General features: G+C 46.9%; 1 protein-coding gene across 7 annotated transcripts in view; it reads left to right on the top strand.

Moving 5' to 3' along the window:
* Positions 1-20,356, top strand: part of PLEKHD1 (pleckstrin homology and coiled-coil domain containing D1) — a 664,905-nt gene that overhangs the window by 602,588 nt on the left and 41,961 nt on the right. For all 7 annotated transcript variants that reach the window (XM_068253846.1, XM_068253843.1, XM_068253844.1 and 4 more), the window contains 2 exons: positions 3,712-3,803; positions 12,900-12,952. In XM_068253846.1, coding sequence (XP_068109947.1) covers positions 3,712-3,803; positions 12,900-12,952 — 145 coding nt within the window. The remainder of the gene's footprint in view (positions 1-3,711; positions 3,804-12,899; positions 12,953-20,356) is intronic.

Below are 20,356 nucleotides of genomic sequence, written 5' to 3'. Positions count from 1 at the left end.
TCAGGCAAACCTAAACTTAACTCTTGTCTTTAAGCTAAGGAGAGATCTCTAAAATTAATGTTTCAATCCTTAAAATAACTACAGAATTCTAAAGTTAAAGACAGGCTGTTAATTAAATGCATCTGAAAATAACTACAAAGTACTTAACTTAAGGACTGAAGTGATAAGATAACTCTCTCACTGTGAAAACTTATCTCTACACCTTAATAAGGCAAGATCGATGTGTGGTGGTGTTCTCTTGCCTTATTATCATCAGCATGATCTTAGTGAATTGAGGCCAGTATCTGCTTGCCGCTCCCCCCTCTACTGCCACCAGTAAATAAAGTGTCCTGAAGGCAGTTAGATCATACTTTATCTCCAACCACCAAAAGATAAGTTCCCAGGTACTTACACATATGTTGGAGTGGAAGTACCAATAGCCATACTGTAATAGATGCCCACCAGATTCAACCATCAGATCGATCCCTCTCAGATCAAATCTGATCTGAGAGATATGGAATCCTTCCACACATTGTACAATCTGTGAAAATCTGTGGAACCGTGCAATGTTTGCTGGGCTCCCCAACTATATGTCCCCCCCCATTGTATCTAAATCGAACGCTGCTACCCTGCCCCCCCCCCCCCCCCCCCCGCCACAGAGAAGCTATATCTTCCATCTGGTGTGGTCAACCAATGCGATCGATTTTGGATGAAGATTGATCAACATAATTTGCAGTATACATTTCTAGCATATTCAGTCAGTGATTTTCATGGAATGAACAACTGGTAATCTCTGGTAATCTCGGCATGACTGAATTACATAAATATATTATATTGGTCTAAACCTCATTGCACTCGCTAAGTGCACCTCTTAGAACAAATCTTTGTCTACCTCATAGAATTAAATATGTAATATATCATTAGTATTTTCTTCAGTACAGGAGAAGACTGCTCTTAGTGTTGACCAGATTCTTCTATCCATAACAGGATTCATGTCAATTCTGGCTGATCAACATTATCACACACTGCATCATTAACCATTAAAAAATAACGAACTTTAAATTTCAATATATTTTTATAGTCATTTGTTCTACAGTATATCACCAGAGTAACATCTTCAGTGTACTTTGCATCAAAGGAACACTCATAAATCCTAATCTCTGGTATGTGACTGCCTCATTAGTGTTGGTCAGTTATGCCTCAGTTCACTTCAAGCATACTGCCCAACATTTTGAGATGAGAAAGAGGGACACTTTAAAACATGCCCCTGACACGCCTCTAACCACGCCCCTACCACACCCGCCCCTGTATATATAACTAAACCACAAACAACATTTGCAGTGGCATGTGATGTAATGTATGCAAACAAGCAACTGTGAGCCTGCTCCTGCTGCCCCTTCTGCAGAGGCGTATCTACAAGGTGCGGGTATGGCATTTGCCTTGGGCGCCTCTTACAGGGTGCGTTGCTCTGTAGCATCCTTGGTGTTCTCCATACAGATTCTAGTTTTTATCTGGGGGACATTCTGATGCCTGGTTAAATCTTTTGGGGGGACAAGTTGCCTAACTATTCTTTGGGGGATATGCACAGGCTGACCTATTGGGATATTCCATTGTTATAGGCCATGCTTCACTTGAACTTGGGCACAACTGATTCAACCGAGACTACACACTAAAATATTTGGAAGGGCGCCCAGGGCCGGATTTACCATAAGGCATTGTAGACACGTGCCTATAGGCGCCTGATGATGGAAAGGCGGCTCACTCCCCTCCCCTAGTGCCTCCCTCCTTACCTATGCAGAGCACAGAGCAGAACGTAAATGAGAGGTTACTCACCCTGCTCTTGGCATTCTACTGACCAGATCATCCCTTCAATCGGGGGCCCCACTAGCTACTTAATACGGAGAGTAACACTGACTACCTAATACTAAGGGGCACCTGTAGCTATCCATGACGGGCAAGGGAAGTAAGGGAGAAGTGACAGCTGGGCCAGCCAGCACACTTGTGGTACGGTTCAACTGGGGTTTGTAGGCTCATGGAGGGAGAAGTCTAGGGGGCCAGGACATCTGTGCCTATAGGCTCCTGTGATGTAAATCTGGGCCTGGGGGCGCCCCAACCCCATTCCCCTCCCTGGGGGCGGATTTCAATGTTTTCCATAGGCGCTGTTTTCCTTAGATACGCCTTTCTGAGTGCAGGGAGCAGATTAGTATTTACCAGCTCTAGTGCTGCATTGGGTCTCTTCACTTCTTTTCAGCAGCACCACACTCTGTGCTGCCATCTCCTGACTCCTGATTGGATGGTGCATTTCAGTCTGGCAGCTTGGAAAACAATAACATCCTATTTCGCTGGGCCTGGATGTACACTTTTAGACTGAAGCTGCCCAGAAAGATCACTTAAGTAATGTACTTTAATAAGTGGGCTTAAAATAACTTAAAATGACATTCTGATCAATAATGCAATATCTTTCTATCACTAAGTCTGCCTCCAACATACAACTCTACACACTGCTTCTGTTGATAATGCAGATATGAAGCAGTAGTACCCCATTCCCCAAGGATTACAGATGATGTCAGCACTTCAAAGGAACCTGAAGTGAGAGGAAGGCTGCCATCTTTATTTAGTAATAAGAATACCAGCTGCCTGACTTCTGTGCTGATATTCTGCCTCTAATACTATATAGGTAAGGACACACTAGGCAGAATCGCATATGCAGTTTCCATAGCACATAGTGGAAAACGCATATGCGATTCTGCCTAGTGTGTTCCTTCCCTAAGTCACTGTCCCAGAATGAGCATGCAGATTAGATGCTTTGACTGGTGTGACTCCACTGGCTTCATGCTTGTAGCAGCTGTGTTACTCAGAAATAACTAAAGCCAAAGACTCACCATGACAGCCAGGAAACTGGCATGGTTTATAAGGAAATGAAAATGTCAGAGAGATAATAAGAGATAATTGTTAGTGAAAAGAGAGGGTCAACTCTGTAGAGACCAGTTTGAGGCAGAATACTCATGCAGAGGCCAGCACAGACTGCAGCTTGTACTGTACATATTAGGGTTGACATGCAGTGACCATGGGCCTCAATGCTAATTTGACATTGTCCCCTCCAAGCACTGTATGTATAGTAAATTAGTGATTCAGAATATCCAATCTGGCTTTCCAAGACATACCACTGTGTAGAGCAGGAGAAATCAGAGGAAGTGGCGTTTTTCCTGCATCCCCGACGCAGGGCCAGAGCTACGTTAACGCGCGTATTCTGCGGCGTGCTTCGACGGACCGGAAGTCTATGGCGACACGTAGATCTTTAAAAAAACACAGACGCGATGTCACGGCTCGCATGTGTGGAAGCGTTTTCTAACAATATGCTTCCATGCACTTTCAGATACCCTAAGCAGGAAGTGACAGCAAGCATGCATCACGTGCGCGTCACTCCCTGCTTGGCCGGCGGTGTTCCCTGAAGGCCTGTTTTTGATGGTGCAATGCGGTCCATCGGGGGTTTCAGTGTGAAACCAGCCTCATGATCCTCGTATTTGCTGGAATCCCTGCTAATACACTTTAAGAAATAATCTACAATTTACACAAATAAAAAGAGAATGAAGAAATATGCCACTCTACAGTATTATCAGTACTTAGCCATTGTACTCTGTGACTAGAGCCTGTGTTATCCAGGCGGGTAGGGAATATCTCGGACAATGCTCTTGTTGTACTAATGCATACTTGTATTCCTCTCTCTCACAGGACCTGGCAGAATGCCCAGCTGGGAGAGGCCATGATTGGAAGTCTGGAGGCTCAGGGGCTGCAGCTAGCTAAGGAGAGGCAGGAATATTTTGGTTGGTATACACTGGGAATACTATATTCCACTGTAGTGCAAGATTCCACTGTACTACCTGTTACAAAAAAATGTGGCCTGGGCTGGAGGTCATAAACAAATATGAGTGTCCTGAGAGTCTGACTATGGTCAGATATGGTCCAGAAAAAGAGTGAAAACTTTTGTCATCCATTAGCATCCATCTTTAGTGCAGATGTGCTGGATTGGTAAAGTTTCCAAAGGATTTCCACTGCTGCAGGTCATTAACAAAGTTGACCTAAAGCAAAAGAAGGTAAGTGCTGAGTGGACCATTTTGCCAATAGCAGGCTTAATATGTGGCGTAACAATAGAGAATGCAGAGGTTGTGACTGCATTGGGTCCCCTGTACAAGAGGGGCCCAACAGAGTTTTTCCTTTATCTGCTGTATTAGCTCTTCATTGGTGCCAATCACCGTTATATGTGCTTTTCAAAAGTGGTAATCATTAATAAACAGTCCCCCTCCCTCTGCTTACACCTCTCTGACACTATGGCTGTCCTTGGCAGGATTTGGAGCTCCCTATCAATGTATAGAGTGCTTGAGGGGGCACTGGGACCCATGGCTCCTTAGCAGCTAAGCATTGCCACACTGGGCATAACAATTGATCCAAAACAAAGTAAGGTTGCTATTAGGGATGGTCAATGAGATGGAAATATTTTGTAGTTGATGCAGCATTATGCAAATTTTGTGTGCAGATTTATGCAGCTTGAAAATGAACCAATCAAATCCTGCTGAGGTAAAATGTGATTGGTCCATTTTCAAGCTACATAAATTTGCATACAAAATTTGTATAGTCCTACAACAGTTCAAAATTATTTGCATTTTATTGACCATCCCTAGTAGCCATGATTGGCTGATCCAGTAAAGAGGAATAACAATATATTTATATATATATATATTATTATTATTATTATTTTTTTTTTTAAATTATTTTTAGTATTTATATAGCGCCGACATATTACGCAGCGCTGTACAGTGTATATATATATATCTTGTCACTAACTGTCCCTCAAAGGAGCTCACAATCTAATCCCTACTATTGCCATATGTCTATATTATGAAGTGTAAGTACTGTAGTCTAGGGCCAATTTTAGAGGGAGCCAATTCACTTATCTGTATGTTTTTGGAATGTGGGAGGAAACCGGAGTGCCCGGAGTAAACCCATGCAGACACGGAGAGAACATACAAACTCTTTGCAGATAGTGCCCTGGCTGGGATTCAAACCAGGGACCCAGCGCTGCAAGGCGAGAGAGCTAACCACTACGCCACCGTGCTGCCCACATATATATATATATATATATATATTTCTTAGATTTAATGCATATACAGTATATATATATATATATATATATATGGAAAAAGGGCGCCCCAAAATTTGAGAAATAGGCGATAGTAGAATATCAGTAAATTTACTGATACTCTCCTCTTACAGTGCTAATGACGATAGTAAAATATTGATAATAGATACCGATATTACGCCAATATTATTCACAGCAAAACATAACCCTATTCTAACCACTCCCCCTGGCAGGGCAGTTTCTAGGCTAAATTGCACCCAGGGCAAGGGTGCAAACATTGCGACCCCCCACCCCACCTCATGGACTTGCGAACCCAAAGTACGCCCCTAGTATAGGTAGTCAAGTATGGGTGGGCCCAGTATAGGTAGCTGGCATAGGTATCCCCAGTATAGGTAACCAACTGTAGGTGCGCCTAGTATAAATAGCTAGCTATAGGTGCGCCCAGTATAGGTTAGCTAGGTATAGGTGCCGCCAGTATTGGTTAGCTAGGTATAGGTGCCGCCAGTATAGGTTAGCTAGGTATAGGTTCTGCCAGTATTGGTTAGCTAGGTATAGGTGCCGCCAGTATTGGTTAGCTAGCTATAGGTGCAGCCAGTATAGGTTAGCTAGGTATAGGTTCCGCCAGTATTGGTTAGCTAGGTATAGGTGCTGCCAGTATAGGTTAGCTAGGTATAGGTGTCTTCATTATAGGTAGTGTTGGGCGAACATCTAGATGTTCGGGTTCGGGCCGAACAGGCCGAACATGGCCGCGATGTTCGGGTGTTCGACCCGAACTCCGAACATAATGGAAGTCAATGGGGACCCGAACTTTTGTGCTTTGTAAAGCCTCCTTACATGCTACATACCCCAAATTTACAGGGTATGTGCACCTTGGGAGTGGGTACAAGAGGAAAAATTTTTTTAGCAAAAAGAGCTTATAGTTTTTGAGAAAATCGATTTTAAAGTTTCAAAGGGAAAACTGTCTTTTAAATGCGGGAAATGTCTGTTTTCTTTGCACAGGTAACATGCTTTTTGTCGGCATGCAGTCATAAATGTAATACATATAAGAGGTTCCAGGAAAAGGGACCGGTAACGCTAACCCAGCAGCAGCACACGTGATGGAACAGGAGGAGGGTGGCGCAGGAGGAGAAGGCCACGCTTTGAGACACAACAACCCAGGCCTTGCATGAGGACAAGAAGCGTGCGGATAGCAATTTGCATTTTGTCGCCATGCAGTCATAAATGTAATACAGATGAGAGGTTCAATAAACAGGGACCGGAAACGCTAACCCATCACAGATGTTTATTGTTCATGTTACTTGGTTGGGGTCCGGGAGTGTTGCGTAGTCGTTTCCAATCCAGGATTGATTCATTTTAATTTGAGTCAGACGGTCTGCATTTTCTGTGGAGAGGCGGATACGCCGCCGATCTGTGACGATGCCTCCGGCAGCACTGAAACAGCGTTCCGACATAACGCTGGCTGCCGGGCAAGCCAGCACCTCTATTGCGTACATTGCCAGTTTGTGCCAGGTGTCTAGCTTCTATACCCAATAGTTGAAGGGTGCAGATGGATTGTTCAACACAGCTACGCCATCTGACATGTAGTCCTTGACCATCTTCTCCACGCGATCGGTGTTGGAGGTGGATCTGCACGCTTGCTGTTCTGTGTGCTGCTGCATGGGTGTCAGAAAATTTTCCCACTCCAAGGACACTGCCGATACCATTCCCTTTTGGGCACTAGCTGCGGCTTGTGTTGTTTGCTGCCCTCCTGGTCGTCCTGGGTTTGCGGAAGTCAGTCTGTCGGCGTACAACTGGCTAGAGGAGGGGGAGGATGTCAATCTCCTCTCTAAAGTCTCCACAAGGGCCTGCTGGTATTCTTCCATTTTGACCTGTCTGGCTCTTTCTTCAAGCAGTTTTGGAACATTGTGTTTGTACCGTGGATCCAGAAGGGTATAAACCCAGTAATTGGTGTTGTCCAGAATGCGCACAATGCGTGGGTCGCGTTCAATGCAGTCCTAGGCCGAAGAGGTCATAGCCTAGGGTCACAAAACCTGTTTATTTGGGCAATTTCAATGGTGGCGAGTCTGACGTACATAAATCGCAGCAATGGCCGTTAGCAACGTCTGAATCTCACGAAATGTCTCATGCAGGTAGAAGACATATTGTTAGACTTGGGCTCCAAAGATGGGTTCCCTACATCTCTGCAAACCAGAGTTACAGGGCTCCAAATTTGGTAAAATCCTTCATAGGCTTTCATTAAGCCTCCTATTTACAGTTCCAAAATCTCACATCTTTTCAAAGGGCAATTACTCAGCAGTACCAAATTTTCTAGCATTGTAGGGACCCTTAGGGGGAACATGACTGGTGAGTTTCGGGCCCCTAGGCCAAAGAGGTCATAGCCTAGGGTCACAAAAACCTGTTTATTTGGGCTATTTCAATGGTAGTGATGGTGGCGTACATAAATCTCAGCAATGGCCGTTAGCAAAGTCTGAATCTCACGAAATGTCTCATGCAGGTAGAAGACATATTGTTAGACTTGGATTCCAAAGATGGGGTCCCTACATCTCTGCAAACCAGAGTTACAGGGGTCCAAAATTGGTAAAATCCCCCATAGGATTTCATTGCCTCCCTATTTCACTTTCCAAAATCTCACATCTTTTCAAAGGGCAATGGCTCAGCAGTACCAAATTTTCTAGCATTGTAGGGACCCTTAGGGGGAACATGACTGGTGAGTTTCGGGCCCCTAGGCCAAAGAGGTCATAGCCTAGGGTCACAAAAACCTGTTTATTTGGGCTATTTCAATGGTAGTGATGGTGGCGTACATAAATCTCAGCCATGGCCGTTAGCAACGTCTGAATCTCACGAAATGTCTCATGCAGGTAGAAGACATATTGTTAGACTTGGATTCCAAAGATGGGGTCCCTACATCTCTGCAAACCAGAGTTACAGGGGTCCAAAATTGGTAAAATCCCCCATAGGATTTCATTGGGCCTCCTATTTACCGTTCCAAAATCTCACACCATTTCAAAGGGCAATGGCTCAGCAGTGGCAAAACTCACCAGTCATGATCCCCCTAAGGGTCCCTACAATGCTAGAAAATTTGGTACTGCTGAGCCATTGCCCTTTGAAAAGATGTGAGATTTTGGAAAGTGAAATAGGGAGGCAATGAAATCCTATGGGTGATTTTACCAATTTTGGACCCCTGTAACTCTGGTTTGCAGGGATGTAGGGACCCCATCTTTGGAATCCAAGTCTAACAATATGTCTTCTACCTGCATGAGACATTTCGTGAGATTCAGACTTTGCTAACGGCCATTGCTGAGATTTATGTACGCCACCATCACTACCATTGAAATAGCCCAAATAAACAGGTTTTTGTGACCCTAGGCTATGACCTCTTCGGCCTAGGGGCCCGAAACTCACCAGTCATGTTCCCCCTAAGGGTCCCTACAATGCTAGAAAATTTGGTACTGCTAAGCCATTGCCCTTTGAAAAGATGTGAGATTTTGGAAAGTGAAATAGGGAGGCAATGAAATTCTATGGGGGATTTTACCAATTTTGGACCCCTGTAACTCTGGTTTGCAGAGATGTAGGGACCCCATCTTTGGAATCCAAGTCTAACAATATGTCTTCTACCTGCATGAGACATTTCGTGAGATTCAGACGTTGCTAACGGCCATGGCTGAGATTTATGTACGCCACCATCACTACCATTGAAATAGCCCAAATAAACAGGTTTTTGTGACCCTAGGCTATGACCTCTTCGGCCTAGGGGCCCGAAACTCACCAGTCATGTTCCCCCTAAGGGTCCCTACAATGCTAGAAAATTTGGTACTGCTGAGCCATTGCCCTTTGAAAAGATGTGAGATTTTGGAAAGTGAAATAGGGAGGCAATGAAATCCTATGGGGGATTTTACCAATTTTGGACCCCTGTAACTCTGGTTTGCAGAGATGTAGGGACCCCATCTTTGGAATCCAAGTCTAACAATATGTCTTCTACCTGCATGAGACATTTCGTGAGATTCAGACTTTGCTAACGGCCATTGCTGAGATTTATGTACGCCACCATCACTACCATTGAAATAGCCCAAATAAACAGGTTTTTGTGACCCTAGGCTATGACCTCTTTGGCCTAGGGGCCCGAAACTCACCAGTCATGTTCCCCCTAAGGGTCCCTACAATGCTAGAAAATTTGGTACTGCTGAGCCATTGCCCTTTGAAAAGATGTGAGATTTTGGAACTGTAAATAGGAGGCCCAATGAAAGCCTATGGGGGATTTTACCAAATTTGGAGCCCCGTAACTCTGGTTTGCAGAGATGTAGAAAACCCATCTTTGGAGCCCAAGTCTAACAATATGTCTTCTACCTGCATGAGACATTTCGTGAAATTCAGACGTTGCTAACGGCCATTGCTGCGATTTATGTACATCAGACTCGCCACCATTGAAATTGCCCAAATAAACAGGTTTTGTGACCCTAGGCTATGACCTCTTCGGCCTAGGACTGCATTGAACGCGACCCACGCATTGTGCGCATTCTGGACAACACCAATTACTGGGTTTATACCCTTCTGGATCCACGGTACAAACACAATGTTCCAAAACTGCTTGAAGAAAGAGTCAGACAGGTCAAAATGGAAGAATACCAGCAGGCCCTTGTGGAGACTTTAGAGAGGAGATTGACATCCTCCCCCTCCTCTAGCCAGTTGTACGCCGACAGACTGACTTCCGCAAACCCAGGACGACCAGGAGGGCAGCAAACAACACAAGCCGCAGCTAGTGCCCAAAAGGGAATGGTATCGGCAATGTCCTTGGAGTGGGAAAATTTTCTGACACCCATGCAGCAGCACACAGAACAGCAAGCGTGCAGATCCACCTCCAACACCGATCGCGTGGAGAAGATGGTCAAGGACTACATGTCAGATGGCGTAGCTGTGTTGAACAATCCATCTGCACCCTTCAACTATTGGGTATCGAAGCTAGACACCTGGCACAAACTGGCAATGTACGCAATAGAGGTGCTGGCTTGCCCGGCAGCCAGCGTTATGTCGGAACGCTGTTTCAGTGCTGCCGGAGGCATCGTCACAGATCGGCGGCGTATCCGCCTCTCCACAGAAAATGCAGACCGTCTGACTCAAATTAAAATGAATCAATCCTGGATTGGAAACGACTACGCAACACTCCCGGACCCCAACCAAGTAACATGAACAATGAACATCTGTGATGGGTTAGCGTTTCCGGTCCCTGTTTATTGAACCTCTCATCTGTATTACATTTATGACTGCATGGCGACAAAATGCAAATTGCTATCCGCACGCTTCTTGTCCTCATGCAAGGCCTGGGTTGTTGTGTCTCAAAGCGTGGCCTTCTCCTCCTGCGCCACCCTCCTCCTGTTCCATCACGTGTGCTGCTGCTGGGTTAGCGTTACCGGTCCCTTTTCCTGGAACCTCTTATATGTATTACATTTATGACTGCATGCCGACAAAAAGCATGTTACCTGTGCAAAGAAAACAGACATTTCCCGCATTTAAAAGACAGTTTTCCCTTTGAAACTTTAAAATCGATTTTCTCAAAAACTATAAGCTCTTTTTGCTAAATCTTTTTTCCTCTTGTACCCACTCCCAAGGTGCACATACCCTGTAAATTTGGGGTATGTAGCATATAAGGAGGCTTTACAAAGCACGAAAGTTCGGGTCCCCATTGACTTCCATTATGTTCGGAGTTTGGCCATGTTCGGCCCGAACCCGAACATCTAGATGTTCGCCCAACACTACACGTGACCCGTTCGGCCAATCACAGCGCTAGCCGAACGTTCGGTTAACGTTCGGCCATGCGCTCTTAGTTCGGCCATATGGCCGAACAGTTTGGCCGAACACCATCAGGTGTTCGGCCGAACCCGAACATCACCCGAACAGGGTGATGTTCTGCAGAACCCGAACAGTGGCGAACACTGTTCGCCCAACACTAATTATAGGTAGCTAGTTATAAGTGCCTTCAGTATTGGTAGCTAAATATAGGTAACTTGGTATAGGTGCCTTCAGTATAGGTAGTGAGGTATCGGTGCAGCCAGTGTAGGTTAGCTTAGTTGTAGGTAACCTTGCCCAAAACGTATAGGTGATGGAGAGGGGCGTCACTACCACATTGAGACTCAGCCGTGTTGTGGGGAGCCCGACTTCTCCCTCCCTCCTTCTCCCCCCCCCCTCATTCTGCCCACCCCCCTCATTCTCCCCAGGGCTCCTCTGTGTGCAGCGGGTAGCCATATATTAGCAACTCCCCTCCCCTCCCGCTCCAATTGCCACTCACTTGCCGCTGGTCTCATCCATCGCATAGCTGCTTATACACTTTCTACTTCCTGATTCCTGATAAAGTATAAAGTCTTTCTAGACTGCATTATGTGTTTTTCTTTTATATATCATTTTTTATTAAAGTGCAGTGACGCCGTGTAACCATCATAATCAGCCATAGCCAGTTGAATCTGTTGTTTATCTGTCCACTGTATCTTACTGCTTTCTCTGGACTCATGGAGATGGTGTCTCTTTCATTATAGGAGGGAAAAGCTCCCCATGTGTGTTAGTCATCGTGAAATGTGTTTGCTCATTTATAATTCATGATATTGTTAAACTGAGAGATGGCTCCTGTCAGAGCGTGGCTTTATATTGTTGCTGCTGTACGCACTGTACACTCTTCTGTGCTTTATATTGTGACTGCTGTCTGCACTGTACACTCTCTGCTGCGCTTTATATTGTGTTTACTGTCTGCACTCTACACTCTCTTCTGTGCTTTATATTGTGGCTGCTGCCCATACTGTACACTCTCTTCTGTGCTTTATATTGTGACTGCTGCCCATACTGTACACTCTCTTCTGTGCTTTATATTGTGGCTGCTGCCCACACTGTACACTCTCTTCTGTGCTTTATATTGTGGCTGCTGCCCACACTGTACACTCTCTTCTGTGCTTTATATTGTGGCTGCTGCCCATACTGTACACTCTCTTTAGTGCTTTATATTGTGACTGCTGCCCATACTGTACACTCTCTTCTGTGCTTTATATTGTGGCTGCTGCCCACACTGTACACTCTCTTCTGTGCTTTATATTGTGGCTGCTGCCCACACTGTACACTTTCTTCTGTACTTTATATTGTGGCTGCTGCCCACACTCTACACTTTCTTCTGTGCTTTATATTGTGGCTGCTGCCCACACTGTTCACTCTCTGCTGTGCTCTATATTGTGGCTGCTGCCCACACTGTACACTCTCTTCTGTGCTTTATATTGTGGCTGCTGCCCGCACTGTACACTCTCTTCTGTGCTTTATATTGTGGCTGCTGCCCACACTGTACACTTTCTTCTGTGCTTTATATTGTGGCTTCTGCCCACACTGTACACTCTCTTCTGTGCTTTATATTGTGGCTGCTGCCCACACTGTACACTTTCTTCTGTGCTTTATATTGTGGCTGCTGCCCACACTGTACACTCTCTTCTGTGCTTTATATTGTGGCTGCTGTTCGCACTGTACACTCTCTTCTGTGCTATATATTGTGACTGCTGTTCGCACTGTACACTCTCTTCTGTGCTTTATATTGTGGCTGCTGTTCGCACTGTACACTCTCTTCTGTGCTTTATATTGTGGCTGCTGTTCGCACTGTACACTCTCTTCTGTGCTTTATATTGTGGCTGCTGTTCGCACTGTACACTCTCTTCTGTGCTTTATATTGTGACTGCTGTTCGCACTGTACACTCTCTTCTGTGCTATATATTGTGGCTGCTGTTCACACTGTATACTATTTTCTGTGCTTGTCATTCTGCAGATAAACTGATGGAGGAGACAGAGGAGCTGTGCTCACAGCGGGAACAGAAAGAGGTGACATAACACACACAGGAAATAGCTCCTCATTTGCCTTGAATCTGTAAGGTGGGGATGTTATTAGAAGGTTATGACCAGTAGTGCCATGTCATTTTCACCATCATTTACAAATCCAATTTCCCTTCATGCTCTGCAGCACAGAGCATCACAAATGACTCTTTTACAATTTCACAGGTGGCCATTAACATTACAATTTTTAGCAAATTATCATATTTTCAGTAAGATCATTTAGATTAAAAGAAAAAATATTATATATTTAATTGATCCACACTACTCAAGAATCAATCTTGTGATCAAATCTCCAACAGTTATGATCATGAAAAATATACGCCGAGCAAAACAATAATTTCTTTAAGAAAATAATCGATAATGTGATCATTCAGGATCAATTAAGCCCATTAGATTCTCTGTTTTCATGCAATACGATCTGAAAAAATAATAACACTGTAGAGCGCTGCGATCTAAGGCAGCGTTGTACTGGAGACAGCTGTGTGACACGGATGTCCCCCTGGGAGGCACTAAAGCAATCCGCTGTCATAGGTCGGCGCCTATGACAGCCAATCGTGCTGATTGGCTGACAGGGGGAAGGAGGGAGGGTTATAAAGAAAAATGCACAAATTTATAAAAAAAAAAGACAAATAAATCAATAAATAAACATCCCTGCAGGGATCAGAGTCCACCAACAGAAAGCTCTGTTGGTGCGCAGAAAAGGGGGGGCATCACTTGTGTGCTAGGTTGTACAGCCCTGCAGCTCTGCTCCATCATCAGTCTCCCAGCGGCGATCGCCGTCTAATAACACTGTACAGCTCTGCGATCTAAGGCAGCACTGTACTGGGGACAGCCGTGTGACATCATTTGTGTACTAGGTTGTACGGCCCTGCAGTGAGGCCTTAAAGCTGCAGTGGCCTAATTAGTAAAAAATGGCCTGGTCACTGAGGGATTTAAGCCTGTGGTCCTTAAGTGGTTAAATGAGCCTTAGTCCTAACCTTGCTCCCAATCTATTGTAAATCTATCCTAACCTAGTGGGTGTCAAAAACACCCTCTAGTGAAAAGATACAGGAGACAAAAGTGGGAGCCCAATAGTGTAGTATGTCAAAAACAATTGAACGTAATAAAAGTAAGACACTACTCACAAAGGTGGGTTGCAGAGGGGCAACCGACCACAGGAAGCAGGTGGAGACAACAAACCCGACTCCACTCAGGGTGGTCCCTAGGGACCTGGATGCGGTCGCTCTCCTTGGTAAAAGAAAGGGGACAGATATCCGCCGTGTTCGAAGCCACGTGTGGTCTGTACCCACCCCTCAGACAGATGAGGTAAGGGGGTATGATTGCACAATAAGGGTATAAGAGGCGCCCTGGTGTAATAAAAGCATCTAAAAACAGTTTAAAAACGGGAAATAAATTTGAGGTGGCTTACCTCAGTGACGAAAAAATCTTTGTGTTTTACAAAGGTTTTTATTAGTAGCACAGGCAACGCGTTTCGCGGGTCAGAGCCCGCTTCCTCAGGCCAATAACAGTGCCAAACTAAATGACAGATTCAGCAAAGGGAGCCTCTCAAGGCTCCCTTTGCTGAATCTGTCATTTAGTTTGGCACTGTTATTGGCCTGAGGAAGCGGGCTCTGACCCGCGAAACGCGTTGCCTGTGCTACTAATAAAAACCTTTGTAAAACACAAAGATTTTTTCGTCACTGAGGTAAGCCACCTCAAATTTATTTCCCGTTTTTAAACTGTTTTTAGATGCTTTTATTACACCAGGGCGCCTCTTATACCCTTATTGTGCTATCCTAACCTGCTACTGTTTGCTAACTCAAACCATTCATCCATCCAAATCCTAAGGTTTTCATTGGTGTACCCAGGGTATTTGACACCCGGCTGGTGCTGATTATCTACAGATATCCCTGGTGGTCTGCTTATACCTCCTTATCCCCATATTTCTTGCCTGGTGGTCTAATGATTCCGATGCGTCCATGCTCCTTGGCAGCTAGCTACTCTCTTTGCATGTCGTGTGTATTATTCGACGTGCAGAAAACAGGAAGTAGAGTGAGCGGCCGGCTTTCGAGGAGCATGGACACCAATGCTGCGCCCTACTCTGCATAGGGACATAGGAGGAGGGCTCATGGAGAAGGAGTGAGGAATGATGTCGGCCCCCCTCCCCATGTCCCCAGACTCCCCAATGCTAATAGGCCCCACTGGCTGGAGCCTCAATCACTTCTGCCCAGGTGTCACTCCTTCCATGGTGACACCAGATGTGGCAACCTCAAACAAACACGTGCCCTAATTGCTCCCTAGTGGTGATGCTACAAATAAGGGGAAAGAGGACTGCATAGAAAAAAGAGGGACTGCTGCACATAAATGTTCTTTTGGGCTGTAACAGGAGTAATGCTGGGAAAACACAATGCATTTTTTCCGCTCAATCCTCTGCTTGATCGATTTTGCAGATCGATTCTCCACTTCTCCTCCATCTTTTTTCATTCACTTCTATGAGAAATCGAGCGGTAAAACGATCTAATGTGAGATTGGACATGTCGGAAATTATCTATCGAACCATCTACAATATCTGCTGGAAAAATGCATGGTGTATTCCCAGCATAACACACTGGACAATTGCCTTTAACTGGAAAACAGATTTTCTTACTATTCAGCAGCTGACCAATAGACTGAGCTCTATATTTTCAATGCACTACATACAGTGGCTTGTAAAAGTATTCGGCCTCCTTGAAGTTTTCCACATTTTGTCACATTACTGCCACAAACATGAATCAATGTTATTGTAATTCCACGTGAACGACCAATACAAAGTGGTGTACACGTGAGAAGTGGAACGAAAATCATACGTGATTCCAAACATTTTTTACAAATAAATAACTGCAAAGTGGGGTGTGCGTAATTATTCAGCCCCCTTTTGTCTGAGTGTAGTCAGTTGCCCATAGACATTGCCTGATGAGTGCTAATGACTAAATAGAGTGCACCTGTGTGTAATCTAATGTCAGTACAAATACAGCTGCTCTGTGACGGCCTCAGAGGTTGTCTAAGAGGATCTTGGGAGCAACAACACCATGAAGTCCAAAGAACACACCCGCAGGTCAGGGATAAAGTTTTTGAGAAATTTAAAGCAGACATAGGCTACAAAAAGATTTCCAAAGCCTTGAACATCCCACGGAGCAAGCGATCATTTAGAAATGGAAGGAGTATGGCACAACTGTAAACCTACCAAGACAAGGCCGTCCACCTAAACTCACAGGCCGAACAAGGAAAGCGCTGATCAGAAATGCAGTCAAGAGGCCCATGGTGACTCTGGATGAGCTGCAAAGATCTACGGCTCAGGTGGGGGAATCTGTCCATAGGACAACTATTAGTCGTGCACTGCACAAAGTTGGCCTTTATGAAAGAGTGGCAAGAAGAAAGCCATTGTTAACAGAAAAGCATAAGAAGTCCCATTTGCAGTTTGCCACAAGCCATGTGGGGGACACAGCAAACGTGGAAGAAGGTGCTCTGGTTAGATGAGACCAAAATTGAACTTGTTGGCCAAAATGCAAAACGCTATGTGTGGCGGTAAACTAACACTGCACATCACTCAGAACACACCATCCCCAATGTCAAATATGGTGGTGGCAGCATCATGCTCTGGGGGTTCTTCTCTTCAGAGTTGATGGGAAGATGTATGGAGCCAAATACAGGGCAATCTTGGAAGAAAACCAGTGGTGCTCACCGCCAGGTCGTGATCACGCTTACGCGTGGATTCACGACCATTTTGACGCATTCCGCCTCGGACACGCTAAGCCGTGAATAGATTTTCAACCACGAAAATCTACTTCGGCTTCGCGTGAATGCGGACAGAAATCCGCATTCACGCTCGTGAAACACGGTGCTGAAGTCGTGGTTTGCGGAAATGCGTCAAACTATGCGGAAGTGACACATTGCAAGCCAATCAGAGTGCCCCAGCCAGGCCCTAGCAACCAATCACAGGAGGGGAGCTATGCCCTCCCCTCCTGAATATAAAGCGGCGGTCATGATGGAAAAGCTCTGTCCTTGCTAGACTGTGGTGCTGAGAGGATTATCTCCAGGCCATTGTTGTTTGAGCAAGTGCATTTATTGTGTTAAAAACAAAGCGTTTTTTTTTGCTAACACTGCTCTAATACTGTACACAGTTAGCTAGTCAGTGAGTGATTGCTGTAGTTAGTTGTAGTCAGTGTAGTGTAGTGGGAGTGTGGGAGTCTAGTGATTATTTAACTGTGTGTAGTGCAGGCAGGTTCAGTGCTGCAGTGTAGTCAGTGTAGTGGGAGTGGGGATTATCTGTGTGTAGTGCAGGCAGGCAGGTTAGTGCAGCTGCAGTGTTCACTTGTATATTCCAGTGACAGTTATACACTTGTACTATTTGCAGGCAGCCAGTCACACCGCCGGCGCCGCCACTCTCTGCCAGCGCTGTTCATTCATTCTGTCAGTGACCTTGTGCCGTGCCCAGTGCCCACTGCTCGCTCGCTGGCATATGAGCATCTCATTACACAGTGTGACATCCTTGTGTGCCCACTGCATCCTTCAGTGACCTAGTTGTATATCCAGTGCCCACTGCTGTGCCCACTGCATCCTTCAGTGACCTTGTACTGTGACCACTGCATCCTTCAGTGACCTAGTTGTATATCCAGTGCCCACTGCTGTGCCCACTGCATCCTTCAGTGACCTTGTACTGTGCCCACTGCATCCTTCAGTGACCTAGTTGTATATCCAGTGCCCACTGCTGTGCCCACTGCATCCTTCAGTGACCTTGTACTGTGCCCACTGCATCCTTCAGTGACCTTGTACTGTGCCCACTGCATCCTTTAGTGACCTAGTTGTATATCCAGTGCCCACTGCTGTGCCCACTGCATCCTTCAGTGACCTTGTACTGTGCCCACTGCATCCTTCAGTGACCTAGTTGTATATCCAGTGCCCACTGCTGTGCCCACTGCATCCTTCAGTGACCTTGTACTGTGCCCACTGCATCCTTCAGTGACCTAGTTGTATATCCAGTGCCCACTGCTGTGCCCACTGCATCCTTCAGTGCCCTTGTACTGTGCCCACTGCATCCTTCAGTGACCTTGTACTGTGCCCACTGCATCCTTCAGTGACCTAGTTTTATATCCAGTGCCCACTGCTGTGCCCACTGCATCCTTCAGTGACCTTGTACTGTGCCCACTGCATCCTTCAGTGCCGTTGTACTGTGCCTGGTGCATCCTTCAGTGACCTTGTACTGTGCCCACTGCATCCAGTGATTCATTACTAGCAACATGTCTGGCAGGGTTTCGCGGGGTGAGAGGAAAGGGAGTTCAATTGCCTCAGCCACTTCTGGGACTGCTCCACGTCCAGGGAGAGGACGCCCAGCTGTACGTGGTCGTGATGCAGCAGAAAGGGGGGGCAGCAAAGCCTGGGCCGAGTCAGCGGACGCCATTGTCCAAATATTTTAAAGTTTCTGGTCCCCGTGTGGTGGTTGAGCAAATGGAACCTGACGTACTCATGGACATCATGACTTCCTCCCAGACCTCTACTGTGAGCACCACTCCAAGCAGCAGCAGCAGCAGCAGCCAACGTCCCACGCTTGTTGTGACATCCACCCCAGCACCCACTGGTCAGCAGCCCTCCCAGGATGACAGCGTTCTGTCCCTCAGTCCAGCTTCTGGGAACCTGCTGATGCAAGAAGCTCAGGACTTACTAGGGACTGATGTGGCAGAGATTGAGATCGGGCCACAATCACAAGCGTTGTTGAGTTCTGGTGATGAAGAAGAGGGGTCTGTGTCTGGGGATGTAGGGACAGAAGAGGAGGCGGGGGAGTCAGAGGAAGAGCTGGATTATGATGATGCTGCTGATGATGACGACGTTGTGGACCCTAACTATGTGCAGCCTGCTGAGTCCGTGGAAGAATGGTCAGAGGCAGAGCAGGATGACGAGTCACCTCGGCCTAGGCAAGGATATCGCCATATGTCAGGCAGGGGCAGGGGCATCGGCAGCAGTGGGCGTGGAGGAAGTAGACAGGACACTGCTTCAGCCGGCACCACCACCATGCAACCCCCGGCAACTACTACCACACATTGTTCCGCTGCACCCTCTGCTAGTGGGGGCCGCAGTAAATTAAAGTCACCAGTGTGGGATTGCTTTGAGGAATGTACTGATGACAAAAGGTATGCGGTGTGCAGGTTATGCAGCAAAAGATTGAGCCGTGGGAAAAGTCTGAGCAAGATGGGTACCTCATCCCTCCAGGGCCACCTGAGAAGCCGCCACTGCCGCGAGTATGCGGACTTTAAGAGGAAGCAGGCACTGCTGGCAGGGGTTCCTGAGAGCAGAAGGCCCACCAGCGCAGCAGCATCATCCCTCCCTCAGGGTCGTGAATCCCCCACAGCAGCAGCAGCAGTAGCACGCAAGCGCTCTTCCACCTCGGCTACTCAGGACACAGACATTGAGGCTGGCAGCCAGTGTTCGTCTCTCTCCTCTGTCTCCCCTGCATCCCAGCGTCGTCAGACCCTGCTGAGCGACACCTTTCAGGGTCTGACCAAGCCTCTGCCTCCAAGCCACAGGCGGATCCGCAAACTAAATGGCTTGCTGGCCCGGGCCATGGCATCACAGCTGCTTCCCTACTCCCTGGTGCAGGAGGGGAGCGCCATGCGGACGCTGCTCCAATTTGGCATCCCCGAGTGGCAAGTCCCCAGTCGCCACTATTTCAGCAGGAGCGCGATCCCAGCACTCCACAAGTTTGCGGTGGAAAATGTGGCCCGTTCCCTGGACTACTCTGTGGACAAGCGGGTCCACGTGACCATGGACTCGTGGAGTAGCAGATTTGGGACAGGTCGCTACCTGTCCTTTACGGCCCACTGGGTGACACTGATGGAAGGGAGGGAGGACAAGAGCGCATCAGCCCAGCTAGTGGTGCCACCACGCGGGATCAGGGGGGATGCAGAAGGGTCCTGTCACGACACTCCCTCTGCACCCGGAAAGCAAGCCCGCCTCGGCAGCAGCAGCGCCAAGCCTCGGCACTGCCAAGCCCTTTTAAAATTGGTGACCCTGGGGAAGGAGAGGCTTACGGCCACCAACATCCTGGCCACCCTCAGGAAGCAGGAGCGGAGGTGGCTGACCCCCAGAGGCCTGGAAGTGGGGTATGTGGCAGCCGATAACAGGGCCAACCTGGTGGCAGCAGTGCAGCAGGGAAACCTCCAGCAAATCCCCTGCTTGGCCCACGTGCTCAATCTTGTGGTGCAGCGCTTCTTGCGCTGGGCCAGCAAGCGCTCATCCCCTGGTAGGTGCTACCAGGGGATGAGCGAGCTGCTGCAGGATGCCCGGGCGGTGGTACGCTTTTTCCGCCTGTCAGCCACTGCCTCTGCATTTTTGTCCACCTTACAGCAGCAGTATGGAAGGCCACAACACCGGATGATCATC

This window comes from Hyperolius riggenbachi, chromosome 9, assembly GCF_040937935.1.
Source record: "Hyperolius riggenbachi isolate aHypRig1 chromosome 9, aHypRig1.pri, whole genome shotgun sequence".
Taxonomy (NCBI): Eukaryota; Metazoa; Chordata; class Amphibia; order Anura; family Hyperoliidae; genus Hyperolius; species Hyperolius riggenbachi.
Note: the sequence above shows the minus strand (reverse complement) of the source record. Positions and strands in the feature narration are given on the sequence as shown.